This window comes from Saccopteryx bilineata, chromosome X, assembly GCF_036850765.1.
Source record: "Saccopteryx bilineata isolate mSacBil1 chromosome X, mSacBil1_pri_phased_curated, whole genome shotgun sequence".
In the NCBI taxonomy this organism is placed as follows: Eukaryota; Metazoa; Chordata; class Mammalia; order Chiroptera; family Emballonuridae; genus Saccopteryx; species Saccopteryx bilineata.
Genome location: NC_089502.1, coordinates 146,057,925 through 146,071,712, shown reverse-complemented (window position 1 = coordinate 146,071,712; position 13,788 = coordinate 146,057,925). Strand labels below are relative to the sequence as shown.

Sequence of the window (13,788 nt, the reverse complement as noted above, 5' to 3'; positions counted from 1 at the left end):
TTATAGATCACTGCTGAGTCATTTCCCTGTACGGACACAGAGGAGAAGGGGTGCGGACCCCGCTGAGCTCCGTGCACTCAGACACCCTGATGGGGAAGAGTTGACGTGGATCCTGCGGCTCCATCCCTCTCCGTGAACAGAAACACATCGTGTTACGGAACAGGGACTCGTCATGGAGCCCACCAGACAAGAGCAGGACATGCACACAAACCTTCATGTTCCCAAGGCGCCGTGTTCTGTCCACCACAAGGAGCTTCTTTATGAGGTCTCTGTTTGGGGAAAAGGGGACAAAAAAAATAAGTGCGTACACACACACACACACACACACACAAATGAACCAGGCAAGTCAACACGCGTAAAATATACCTAGAGCACAGCCTGTGCCTTTGGACAAATGGGTCAGTTTTCTGATGTTTTGTAAACATTTTCGAGCACTATTTACTATTTTCTATTTTATGTTCCATTCTCTTCTATTCTACTCTATTTTATTCTTTCTTATCCTCTATTCTATTCTATTCTACTCTATCCTATCTTTGACCATTCTATTCTATTCTATTCTATTCTATTCTATTCTATTCTATCTTTGACCATTCTATTCTATTCTATTCTATTCTATTCTATTCTATTCTATTCTATTCTATTCTATCCTATCATATCTTTGACCTATTCTATTCTATTCTTTCTTATCTTCTATTCTATTCTATTCTATTCTATTCTATTCTATTCTATTCTATTCTATTCTATTCTACTCTATCCTATCTTTGACCACTCTATTCTATTCTATTCTGTTCTATTCTGTTCTATTCTATCTTTGACCTATTCTATTCTGTTCTATTCTATACTCTTCTATTGTATTGTATTGTATTCTATTCTATTCTACTCTATTCTATTTTATTCTTTCTTATCCTCTATTCTATTCTATTCTACTCTATCCTATCTTTGACCACTCTATTCTGTTCTATTCTATTCTACTCTATTCTATTCTATCTTTGACCACTCTATTATCTTCTATTCTACTCTATTCTTATTCTTTCTTATCCTCTATTCTATTCTAGTCTACTCTATCCTATCTTTGACCATTCTATTCTATTCTATTCCATTCTATTCTGTTCTATTCTATCTTTGACCATTCTATTCTATTCTATTCTATTCTATTCTATCTTTGACCTATTCTATTCTATTCTAACTTTAACCACCCTATTCTATTCTATTCTAATCTATTCTATCCTATCCTATCCTATCTTTGACCATTCTATTCTATTCTTCTCTTCTCTTCTCTTTGACCAGTATCAGTTCCTACATAATACATGCAACGCTGGGCTGTCTATCCCGAGGGGCTGATCTGAGCGGGAAAACATGCTGATGTCATCTTTGTCCAGAAAACGGGACTTAGGTTATGAGACAGCGGTGGGCGTACCTGCTGTGGGAAGTGCGAGGCGAACCCTAACACTGCACCTGTCTGAAGGCACCCGCCGCAAAGACCTGTCATTCTACCATGCCAGACGGTCCCGCTCCTCCCTGCAGGCGTCCGAACAGATGGGACTCTTGGTTTGCAAGGACTGCCTCTCCACAGGCACGGAGACGATTGTCAAGTCTGAGCTAATGCTCCCTGAGGTCCTCCCCCTAAAGGGTAGGCCGTTTGGGGATATGGAAAGCCGATCCCATGAGGGTGAGATGCTGCTTGACCAGGATCCATGCAGCAACCCCATCTAGGGCCGATGCTCGAATCAACTGAGCTATTTTTAGTGCCAGAGGCTGATGCGCTCCAATGGAGCTATATCCTCAGCACTTGGGGCTGATGTTCAAACAACTGGCTGGGGGAGGGGAAGAGAGAGAGATGGGAAAAAGGAAGGGGAAGAAGTAGACAGTTGCTTGTCCTGTGTGCCCTGACCAGGGATTGAACGCAGGAAATTCATATAGCAGGCCAACACTCTATCCACTGAGCAAACCAACCAACGAGGGCCTCAGTCTCTACGCTTTCTTGTGACCAAAACGGAGGAATAGGAGGGCACTGAGAAATTGGATACCTTCCCAATCATTACTGGGTGTCTCTTGCCTTGTTTTCACATCTCAACAAATACACCCCCCCAAAACAAAAAACAAAATAAGCAAACTCATTACACTCTGTCCTCCCAAAACATTCCCCAAATAAACATCTTTTTCCTTCTTTTTGCCCTATTATCTACCACATCTCTGGTCCTACGAGGGAAGTCCCTTAGAGCATTGCCAGGATTATAAAAAAACAAAGGGTGTGTTGAAAACAAAAATCAAACGCTTGCGAAACAGCTCGGGGGGCCAATCAAACAAGGTGACCGGGTAAGGCGACCCCAGACAGGAATTCTGACATGGGCACCTTCGTCCCCGGGGACATGCTCTGCACTTGTTGCCTGACCCTCTGCAGCCAAACCTCCGCAGGAAAAAGCCATCGAAGAATGAAAACTGTCTCAGCCCTGGCTGGCTGGCTCAGCGGTAGAGCTTCCGCCCGGTATGTGAAAGTCCCCGGTTCGGGCACACAGGAGAAGCGCCCATCTGTCTGTTTCTCCACCCCTCCCCCTCTCCTTCCTCTCTGTCTCTCTCTTCCCCTCCTGCAGCCAAGGCTCCACTGGAGCAAAGTTGGCCCGGGCGCTGAGGATGGCTCCATGGCCTCCGCCTCAGGTGCTAAGAAGAGCATCGCCCCCCTAGTGGGCACACCTGATGGATCCCAATCAGGCACATGTGGGAGTCTGTCTCTCTGCCTTCCTGCTTCTCACTTCAGAAAAATAAAAAAATAAAAATTATAAAAAAGAACGAGAACCCTCTCAGCAGCAAGGAGACAAGGTGAACCCTGTTAAACTCGTTACCATGTCCGCCAACCGCCAAAAAGAAATAAAAGAGCCCTGGCCGGTTGGCTCAGCGGTAGAGCGTCGGCCTGGCGTGCGGGGGACCCGGGTTTGATTCCCGGCCAGGGCACACAGGAGAAGCGCCCATTTGCTTCTCCACCCCCCACCCCCTCCTTCCTCTCTGTTTCTTTCTTCTCCTCCGGCAGCTGAGGCTCCATTGGAGCAAAGATGGCCCGGGCGCTGGGGATGGCTCCTTGGCCTCTGCCCCAGGCACTGGAGTGGCTCTGGTCGCGGCAGAGTGATGCCCCGGAGGGACAGAGCATCGCCCCCTGGTGGGCAGAGCGTCACCCATGGTGGGCGTGCCGGGTGGATCCCAGTCGGGCGCATGCGGGAGTCTGTCTGACTGTCTCTCCCCGTTTCCAGCTTCAGAAAAATACAAAGAAAGAAAGAAAAAGAAATAAAAGAATTAGCCGGGGAAGGGGGGACCCTCCGTGTGAAATACCCAAGCGCCTCTCTCGCGATCAAGGACACAGGGGCAGGACGCAGGGAGGACGGGCACGTTGCAAACATCATCGGGGGCACCCAGGATCTCACCGCTGGCCAAGACTCACGAGCGGGTGAAATATGAAGAGCAGCAAAGTCATGAGAAACGTTCGCCTTTCAGCGGGAAAGATGAGAGCACAGATTGTGTCAACACAGTGCACAGCGAGAAAGGGCAACGACGTGGTGTCCTGCTCAGCAGATGTCGGGCTTGAATTTATTTATTCCTTTGTTTTTTGACGCTTAATAAATAAACACAGCCGAGGACCGACCGGGCGGCGGAGAGGGGGGGCGGGGAGGGACGTCGTACTCACTTGACATTGAAATCCAGATGTCTGGGGAAGTCGATTTTGCCGGCTAGGATCTTCTGATAAATGCCAAACGGGTTGTCGTCGAAAAACGGAGGGAACCTGGTGGGAGACGCAGATTAAAAATGGGTGTTTCTGGCAGACAGACAGCGAGGACGGAGTCAGGCCCCCCTGCACCTTCTTCCTTGCACGCCGGAGTCCTGTCCGGGGACACATTGGAAGGGATACTTCTAAGTGAGGCGTGAAAAATCGAAACATCTGTGCAGAAGGGCCGGTCGAGCCCAGAAAACCACCAGGAGGCCGTTCAACCAGCCATGGCTCTCGCTAATTTTTTTTTAAAGTGAGAGGAGGGGAGAGAGACAGACTCCTGCATGGGCCTTAATCAGGATCCACATGGCAACCCCTGACTGGGGCCGATGCTTGAATCAACTGAGCTATTTTTAGTGCCTGAGGCTGACATGCTCAGATCAGCTGAGCTATCCTCAGTGCCTGGGGCCGATGCTCGAACCAATGGAGCTACTGGCTGGGGGAAGGGAAGAGAGAGAGAGAAGGGGGAGATGGAGAGGGAAAAGGAGAGAAGCAGATGGTCACTTCTCCTGTGTGCGTTGACCAGGAATCGAACCCAGGACGTCCACACACTGGGCCGACGCTCTACCACTGAGCCAACCTGCCGGGGTCCATAAATATTTTTAATTCTTTGAGTTATGGTTATTTTCCCCCTTAAAATGTTATCTGTGCGCATCATGAGTGAGATGACTATTATTTTAGAAAAATCTGTGTACATTTTAATTTCGCTAGAGCTTTCAAAGGCAGTAAAATGGTGAGAGACGCACCGAGCTGAAAGCCCTTTGGGGTTGATGATGAGTCTTAAGAGTGTGAAGGACTCAGGGCCTGACCTGTGGTGGCACAGTGGATATAGCGTCAACCTGGAAATGCTGAGGTCGCCGGTTCGAAACCCTGGGCTTGCCTGGTCAAAGCACATATGGGAGTTAATGCTTCCAGTTCCTCCCCCCTTCTCTCTCTCTCTCTCTCTCTCTCTGTCTCTCCCTCTCCTCTCTAAAATGAATAAATTAAAAAAAATAAAATTAAATTTAAAAAAAGAGTGTGAAGGACTCTGATGACCGGAGTGACATTTAAAATGGACGGCTGTGGAAACCTGGTAGGGGTCCGCTAATGTCTCTCACAGTTGTGGCTCCCACTACAACTACCATCATCCTTTTATTTATTTATTTTTTTGTATTTTTCGGAAGTTGGAAACGGGGAGGCAGTCAGACAGACTCCCGCATGCGCCCGACCGGGATCCACCCGGCACGCCCACCAGGGGGCGATGCTCTGCCCATCCGGGGCGTCGCTCTGTTGCAACCGGAGCCATTCTAGCGTCTGAGGCAGAGGCCATGGAGCCATCCTCAGTGCCCAGGCCAATGTTGCTCCAATGGACCCTTGGCTGCGGGAGGGGAAGAGAGAGACAGAGAGGACGGAGAGGGGGACGGGTGGAGAAGCAGATGGGCGCTTCTCCTGTGTGCCCTGGCCGGGAATTGAACCCGGGTCTCCTGCACGCCAGGCCGACGCTCTACCACTGAGCCAACCGGCCAGGGCCACCATCTTCCTTTTAAACTGGTCTGTGTGTGCGTGCGTGTGTGTGGGCAGTTAAGTCCCCCATAGATAAAAATGGAGGAACTGGGGTCGCCCTGTCCCATCGCACATTTCCCTCTGTCATTAGCTGAAAATAAAATCCTGCCTACGATTGCTTGGCTGATACCTCAGAAAAGACTTCATCGAACCATTCAAGCAATAAACGAATAGATTAAAAAAAAAAAAAAAAAAAAGAATCTTGGCTGATCTGGCTACATCTTCCGGTATTTGCTAACGATGCGTGCGGACGGACAGAGAAAAACAAAAGCCCAGTGAGCCAGCCGGACGCGGACAGGCTTTGGATGAAAAGGTTACGTCATCCACCATCCGGACGGTCGGTCAACCCCCTGCCCGGGGCTGCCCTGGGAACTCTCCACGTTCACGGGCACGAAAATCACAGCCTGTGGCCAGTGACTTCCTAGGCAAGAGCTTTCAAGGAAGGAGAAAAGGGGTGAGGACCCCAACTAATGAGAGAAGAACGCTGTGTCAAGGTTATGGGGTCAACCGACACCATGAGACGCAGAAGAGAAAGTATCACACCCTGCAGGAGTCTGGCGAGCTAGCAGGTGCCCGGTGGCGTGTTGGGGACAGGGGCAGCATCAAAATCAATAGCGTCTTCATCTGGGATGGGGCAGAGGGGGGGTGTCTCCTACAGACCACCTCACGGACGCCTTTAACAAGGAGCCCAGGATCTCTGCGCTAGACCGCTGCAGGGCAGAGTGACGTGGCCTGGTTGCTGTGGATACGGACCCCTCTGCCCGCGTAGGAAAGGGAACCCTTGGGTGGACATCAGGGAGCTCGGGAGGGAGGCAGGGAAGAGGTGGGGATGCAGGACCACAGGACGAGCCCAGCCACGCCCGGGAGGGGCCGGCCAAGCTCAGGGCACGCACGGGAGTGACCTCTCTCAGGAAGTCCCCCCTAGAAAACCTGCATCCTCCGAACCGAAAATGTGCAAAACGGAAACACGCCTATTTGCGAGCACACGGTGTGAAATTAATTCATAGGTCGGCTCACGGAGCTTGGGGCTAGTTAGGAGCAAGTTTCACTTACTCACCATCCATTAGTCTAGTAATAGAGCCGAAGAAAAAAACCAGACTGCAATGGTATTTCCTTTTCTGTTCTTACGCTAGAACAGGGGCTTGGGAACCTTTGTGGCTGAGAGAGCCATGAACGCCACATATTTTAAAATGTCATTCCGTGAGAGCCGTACAACGACCCGTGGACGTGACGCATCATCCAATAAAAACGTGGTGTTGTCCCGGAGGACAGCTGTGATTGGCTCCAGCCACCCGCAACCATGAACATGAGCGGTAGGAAATGAATGGATTGTGACACGTGAGAGTGTTTTATCTTTTTAACGTTATTATTTTTTTTTTATTAAAGATTTGTCTGCGAGTCAGATGCAGCCATCAAAAGAGCCACATCTGGCTTGCGAGCCATAGGTTCCCAACCCCTGACCTAAAAGAATAATAGAAGTATTCTATTGTTAACATTCTACTAAAATAATAGAAATGTTCTATTTTCTAATATTATAAAATACACTATATTATAGCATATCCTTATAACATATTATATATAGTGATCTAACATATACTGGTAATACATATTCCCATGCTAATATAAGAATATATAACATTATACATAGTAACCTAATATATAATTCATATTCCCATAGTATAATATAAGAATACATATCATAATATGAGAATATATCATACTTTCAGAATATATTTTATTATATACTGCTCACCAAAAAGAGGGGATATTTTATAGCTTCATATTTATTCATTTTCGATGTATCCTCTAGTTTTGGTGAGAAGGTTGATTTCATGGGCCGAAGTTAACAAGCTTGAATAGGTGAAATAATCGTATAAGAATTATATACTCTATTTATATAGTTTACATATAAATTATAATTTATATATAACAATATATAAGGATGATATCATTATACATTATATCCCTAATAGTATCCTAATACTTCTAATAACGAATTACATAATAACCCTAATGTAATCATTTTTAATATATCCTCATGTGTTCTGTTCTATTCTAGTCTAACAATTTCATATTGTATGTATCCAGTTCTATTCATATTATGTTCTATAGTGTACTGGGTTCTGATACTGTATTTAGTAATAACATTACACGTTATTACGTGTTGTCCTATGACATTTTACTTTAATAATAAAATAGAACAAAACATGTGAACCTCATTTTGATTCCACGATGACCAGGCACGCCTGCCCTCTAGTGGCCAACACGGGCGTCTGCTTATAACCACTGTGTCCCCTTGAGGGACTGACCCTGGGCACCGTGGACTCGAGCCTGTCTCCCTGCTTGCACACGGCCCGGGGGACTCAGGCGTGATTCGCTCAGGGCACCCGAGTAGACAGTCACGGTGAATTTTAAAGGATGAATAGGTAGACAGCTCATTGAAAAAATCTTCGATGGGTAAGACGAAAAAGAAAAGGTTCGTGGGGACAAATCTGTGGACGTTCCCTGCGTCTGACAGGTGTGGGACAGGGCCCGGCTTTTTGCTACGACCAGGAGTCAAGCCGGCATGCGTGAAACTCACAGGCAGAGAACAAGGGCGTCAAGCAGAAAAATCACTAAGGGAAAGGGCAGAGTGGGTGGGAAGGGGCAGAGAAGCAGTCTGCCCAACGGTCCCCAGAAAGTGTTCCCGGCACCCCCCCGGAGGGGCTGCCTGTCCACTGAGCCATCAGGGATGAGAAAGAGCCAGCCTTCCGGTCAGGAGGCGTCCCCACGCTGGCTGTGCGTTCCTGCTCGAGGGGCGTGAGGCCGGGCTCACCAGACGTGGCGTCATCTAACCTGGTGAAGCCGAGACAAGTGTCCGCCTCTCAGGATCCCGGATGGAGGGGAAGACACGGTCATCGATTTCTAGAAAGCACGGTCTTCCCCCCTGGACGACGCTGTTCACGCCCATAAAGCCCTACGCTGCCTTCCATTTACGTATGTTTATCCGGCAGGTGCAGTACGGAGCTCCAAACAGACTCCACGCAGAAGAGGAAGGTCAGACTCGCAGAAGGGACACCTAGACCCAAGTGCGTCCAGGTGGCTGCCCACTGGGCAGGGGCCACCAGACCTCAAAACTGTTCCGCCCCAGGCCCCGGCCGGTTGGCTCAGTGGTAGAGCGTCGGCCTGGCGTGCAGAGGTCCCGGGTTCGATTCCCGGCCAGGGCACACAGGAGAGGCGCCCATCTGCTTCTCCACCCCTCCCCCTCTCCTTCCTCTCTGTCTCTCTCTTCCCCTCCCACAGCCAAGGCTCCATTGGAGCAAAGTTGGCCCGGGTGCTGGGGATGGCTCCTTGGCCTCTGCCTCAGGCACTAGAGTGGCTCTGGTCGCGGCAGAGCGACGCCCCGGAGGGGCAGAGCGTCGCCCCTGGTGGGCGTGCTGGGTGGATCCTGGTCGGGCGCATGCGGGAGTCTGTCTGTCTCTCCCAGTTTCCAGCTTCAGAAAAATACAAACAAACAAACAAACAAACAAAAAAACTGTTCCGCCCCAACGCACCGTCCGAACCAGGGCAACCGAGCCGGGGGACGGACGTGTTGGATGGAGGGCGCGTCCTGACATTCCCCCGCCCGCCAGCCCTTACTCACCCGGAAAGCATCTCGAAGATGAGGACGCCCAGCGCCCACCAGTCCACCGCTCGCCCGTGGCCCTTGCTCTGGATGACTTCGGGGGCCAGGTACTCGGGCGTTCCGCAGAGGGTCCACGTCCTGGCGGGACAGAAAGCCACGGGTAAAACCTCAGCCCTGCTCGGGCCAGGGCACGGGGACCCATTAGAAGCGTCGGCGATAGAATTATCTTGCTGCTCCCCTCCCGAAAGTAACATAAAATAATAACGAATGCCCACTGGAACGGAAATATAAAAAAAACACAACAACAACAAAGAATTCAGGGGTTAGAAAACTGCATGTTTCTATCAAGAATCAGTTTGTGGCCTGACCTGTGGTGGCGCAGTGGATAAAGCGTCGACCTGGAAATGCTGAGGTCGCCGGTTCGAAACCCTGGGCTTGCCTGGTCAAGGCACATATGGGAGTTGATGCTTCCAGCTCCTCCCCCCCTTCGCTCTCTCTGTCTCTCCTCTCTCTCTCTCTCTCTCTGTCTCTCCCTCTCCTCTCTCAAATGAATAAATAAATAAATAATTTTTTAAAAAAGAATCAGTTGTTATTTTTTTTAAATATTATATTTATTGCCTCACCAGGCGGTGGCGCAGTGGATAGAGCATCGAACTGGGATGCGGAGGACCCAGGTTCGAGACCCTGAGGTCATCAGCTTGAGCACGGGCTCATTGGGTTTGAGCAAAGCTCCCCAGCTTGGATCCAAGGTCACTGGCTCGAGCAAGGGGTCACTCAGTCTGCTGTAGCCCCACGGTCAAGGCACATATGAGAAAGCAATCAATGCACAACAAAGGTGTCACAACAAAGAAACTGATGATTGATGCTTCTCATCTCTTTCCCTTCCTGTCTGTCCCTGTAAAAAGAAAAAAAAAAGTAAAAAAGAAAAATTATATTTATTGATTTTAGAGAAAGTGAGAAAAAGAGAGAAGAGGGAGGAGCAGAAAGCATCAACTCATAGTAGTTTCTGTCTCATATGCGCCTTGACCTGGCAAGCCCAAGGTCTCTAATCGCCGACCTCAGCGTTCTAGGTCAACATTTTATCCACTGCGCCAGCACAGGTCAGGCAATAATCACTTTAAATGTGTAAACAGATTTAAATACTGGATAAGTAAAGAAGACTCATATATATATGTGTGTGTGTGTGTGTGTGTATATATATATATATGTTGTCTATAAGAGCCCAGCTCAAACCTGGTCAAGTAGCTCTGTTGGTTAAAACACCATCCTGCAACACCAAGGTTGTGGGTTTGATCCCCGGTCAGGGCCCATATGAACACCAACCAATGAATGCATAAATGAGTGGAACAATATATCAATGTTTCTCTCCCTCTCGCTCTCTCAAATCAATAAATTAAAAAAAAAATTTTTTAAAGGAGACCCACTTCAGAACAAACAGCATAAGAATATACTTGAAGATTTTTGTTGATTAAGTAAAATGGTCACCAAAGGTAATGATCTTGTTAAAAAAAAGGAAATTGAATTAATGCCTAAGTTGCCAAAAACGACAAAAATAAGCGAACCAACAAAAAACACCCGATACAACAAAATCCGAGTCCTTGGGGGGGGGGGGGAGGAGCAGAACACCACAGGAGTGCCCTAATACAATCCTGTTCCCTGAGCTTGTTACAATAACCCACTAAGAATGCTACAATCACTTAACTCAATGTGTGGATGACATCACAGCTGAGTCACTCTCCCCAGCCCTTTGATAGACAGTAACTTTGTCTCCTGTTCCCCTGAAAACACATTGAGCCCAAACAGAACGTCACTCCCTGTCTGTCCTGTGGGTATGGTTACTCTCCTTGTTACTGTTGTTGACCACGGTTACTCTGTATCCAGATAACGAACGGGCAGTGCTTGTCTGCCTAGAAAGTGACAGTTAAAAAAAAATGTTGGCTGTGGGTTTGTCCTAGACATCCTTTAACATGTTGAGGTATGTCCCCTGTATTATCACTTTGCTAAGAGTTTTGATCATGAATGGGTGCTGGATTTTATCAAATGCTTTTTCTGCATCTATTGAAATTATCATGTGGTTTTTCTCCTTCCTTTTGTTTATATGATGAATCACATTGATTGAGTTACGAATATTGTACCAGCCTTGCCTCCCCCAGGATAAATCCCACTTGATCATGATGTATGATTTTTTTCATGTATTGCTGGATCCGGTTTGGAAAAAAAAAAAAAAAAAAAAGAATGCACCCCCATGTTTATGGCAGCCTTGTTCACAATAGCGAAGATCTGGAAACAGCCCAAGTGTCTGTCAGAGGATGAGTGGATTAAAAAGCAGTGGTACATATACACAATGGAATACTATGGGGCTATGAAAAAGAAGAAAATATTACCTTTTGCAACAACATGGATGGACCTGGAAACTATATATTATGTTGAGTGAAATAAGCCAGGCAGAAAAAGAAAAATATCATAGACCTTACTCATTTGCAGAATGCAAGGAATAATGAGAACTGAGGAACGGAATTGAGACAGAGGAGGGATCAAAGGGACCAGAGGAAAAGAGGACAGAGGGAAAGGGGATGAGAGGATGGGATAAACCTGAAAGGAAGGGGGGAAGGTGTTATAGGGAGGGGAGCAAGGGAGATGTTGAGGGGAATAGGGGGGAGGGGAGAGGCATTCGGGGTGACTCTAGAATCTATGTAAAGACAATAAATTAAATTTAAAAATAATTAAAAACAAAAAAAGATTGAAACCTTCCGTCATTAACTGCTTCTCGCCTTGAACAAGCCCCATGCTGGCTCGATTTGCATGAATCGGCTAAGAATTCCGTCCTCTGAGGGGAAACACACAGCTATAAATAACCCAAGCAAAGCAACGGCTGGCCATGTTTTTGTGGGTTCCCTGTCCCTTTAATTGCACCTGAGGCTTCTCACATTAAGGGACGCAGGCCTGTGCGGGACTGTCAGGGGGCAGAGAACTTCCAAAAGGATCTTCTCTGCAGATCGGAGCGAAATTAAATAAAATAAAATAATATAAAATAAAATGAGCTTCTGGTGCCACCTAGAGGACAGCCGGCTAAAAGCAAGACATTGTGAACAGCCCAGCGGGGACCCCCCAGGGAGGGTGGATCTTTCTGGTTATTTGGTTGGTTTTTGTTACTTTTCATTGCGATCACGCCTTGCCTGGGCAGCCTCGGGTGTCTCTCTCTCTCTCTCTTTTTTTTAGAATTTTTTTTTTTTTTTACAGAGATGGAGAAAGAGTTAGAGAGAGGGACAGATAGGGACAGACAGGCAGGAACAAATAAATGAGAAGCATCCATCATCAATTCTTTGTTGCGACACCTTAATTGTTCATTGATTGCTTTCTCATTATGTGCCTTGACTGGGGGGCTACAGCAGAGCAAGTGACCCCTGCTTGAGCCAGCGACCTTGGGTCCAAGCTGGTGAGCTTTTGCTCAAACCAGATGAGCCTGCGCTCAAGCCGGCGACCTCAGGGTCTCGAACCTGGGTCCTCCGCATCCCAGTCCGACGCTCTATCCAAGCGCCACTGCCCGGTCAGGCAAATGTGTCTCTTTTCGTCAAAACAGAGAGAGAAAACGTGTCTTCTCCTTCTATACGAAAAATTCGCTTTACAAGTAACGAGCTGCCACATTTCATGAAAATGTACGGACGTGTGACTTTTCTGCGGACGTTTCGAAAATGTTTCTGCTTTGCAGAAAGTGCAAACCCGGTTTGTCTGCATTTTCTCCACTTTTGTCCAACAAGATCTGGGGGACCCTACCGTCAAAAACGTCCCCTGGGAACAGGCAGAGGGGGTAGAGACGTCCTGAGATGAGATGGATTATAGCCCAGTTGTTGATTTGAAAGTCACCAACAGGGAGTGTTAAACCTTCTCTTCACAAGGACCTAGTTGTAACTAGTCCAGTGGTGGATTAGTTACAATAAATAAATCAACGAGATTTATTCTACGAGCTATTTTGTAGTACATACCTATACCGAATCATTATGGTTTATTCCAGAAACTAATAGAATGTGATACTGATCACAGCTCAGTCTATCTGGGAACTAATAGATCACAGCTCAGTTTATCCGGAAACTAATAGACTGTGATTCTGATCACAGCTCAGTTTATCCGGGAACTGATAGAATGTGATACTGATCACAACTCAGTTTATCCGGAAACTAATAGACTGTGATACTGATCACAGCTCAGTTTATCCGGAAACTAATAGAATGTGATACTGATCACAGCTCAGTTTATCCGGGGACTAATAGAATGTGATACTGATCACAGCTCAGTTTATCCGGAAACTAATGATACTGATCACAGCTCAGTTTATCCGGAAACTAATAGATCACAGCTCAGTTTATCCGGAAACTAATAGACTGTGATTCTGATCACAGCTCAGTTTATCCGGGAACTGATAGAATGTGATACTGATCACAACTCAGTTTATCCGGAAACTAATAGACTGTGATACTAATCACAGCTCAGTTTATCCGGGAACTAATAGAATCTGATACCAATCACAGCTCAGTTTATCCGGGAACTAAGAGAATGTGATACCGATCACAACTCAGTTTATCCGGGAACTGATAGAATGTGATACGGATCACAACTCAGTTTATCCGGAAACTAATAGACTGTTATACTGATCACAGCTCAGTTTATCCGGAAACTAATAGAATGTGATACTGATCACAGCTCAGTTTATCCGGAGACTAATAGAATGTGATAGTGATCTCAGCTCAGTTTATCCGGAAACTAATAGAATGTGATAGTGATCTCAGCTCAGTTTATCCGGGAACTAACAGAATGTGATACTGATCACAGCTCTGTTTATCCGGGAACTAACACAGCTCAGTTTATCCAGAAACTAATAGAATGTGATCCT

General features: G+C 47.1%; 1 protein-coding gene across 1 annotated transcript in view; it reads right to left on the bottom strand.

Annotated features, from left to right (window-relative positions):
* The window catches only part of PRKX (protein kinase cAMP-dependent X-linked catalytic subunit), a 95,748-nt gene that overhangs the window by 15,135 nt on the left and 66,825 nt on the right, over window positions 1–13,788 (bottom strand). The window contains exons 4-6 of the mRNA XM_066248778.1: window positions 8,919–9,038; window positions 3,674–3,769; window positions 212–269 (exon numbers count right to left, since the gene is read on the bottom strand). Coding sequence (XP_066104875.1) covers window positions 212–269; window positions 3,674–3,769; window positions 8,919–9,038 — 274 coding nt within the window. The remainder of the gene's footprint in view (window positions 1–211; window positions 270–3,673; window positions 3,770–8,918; window positions 9,039–13,788) is intronic.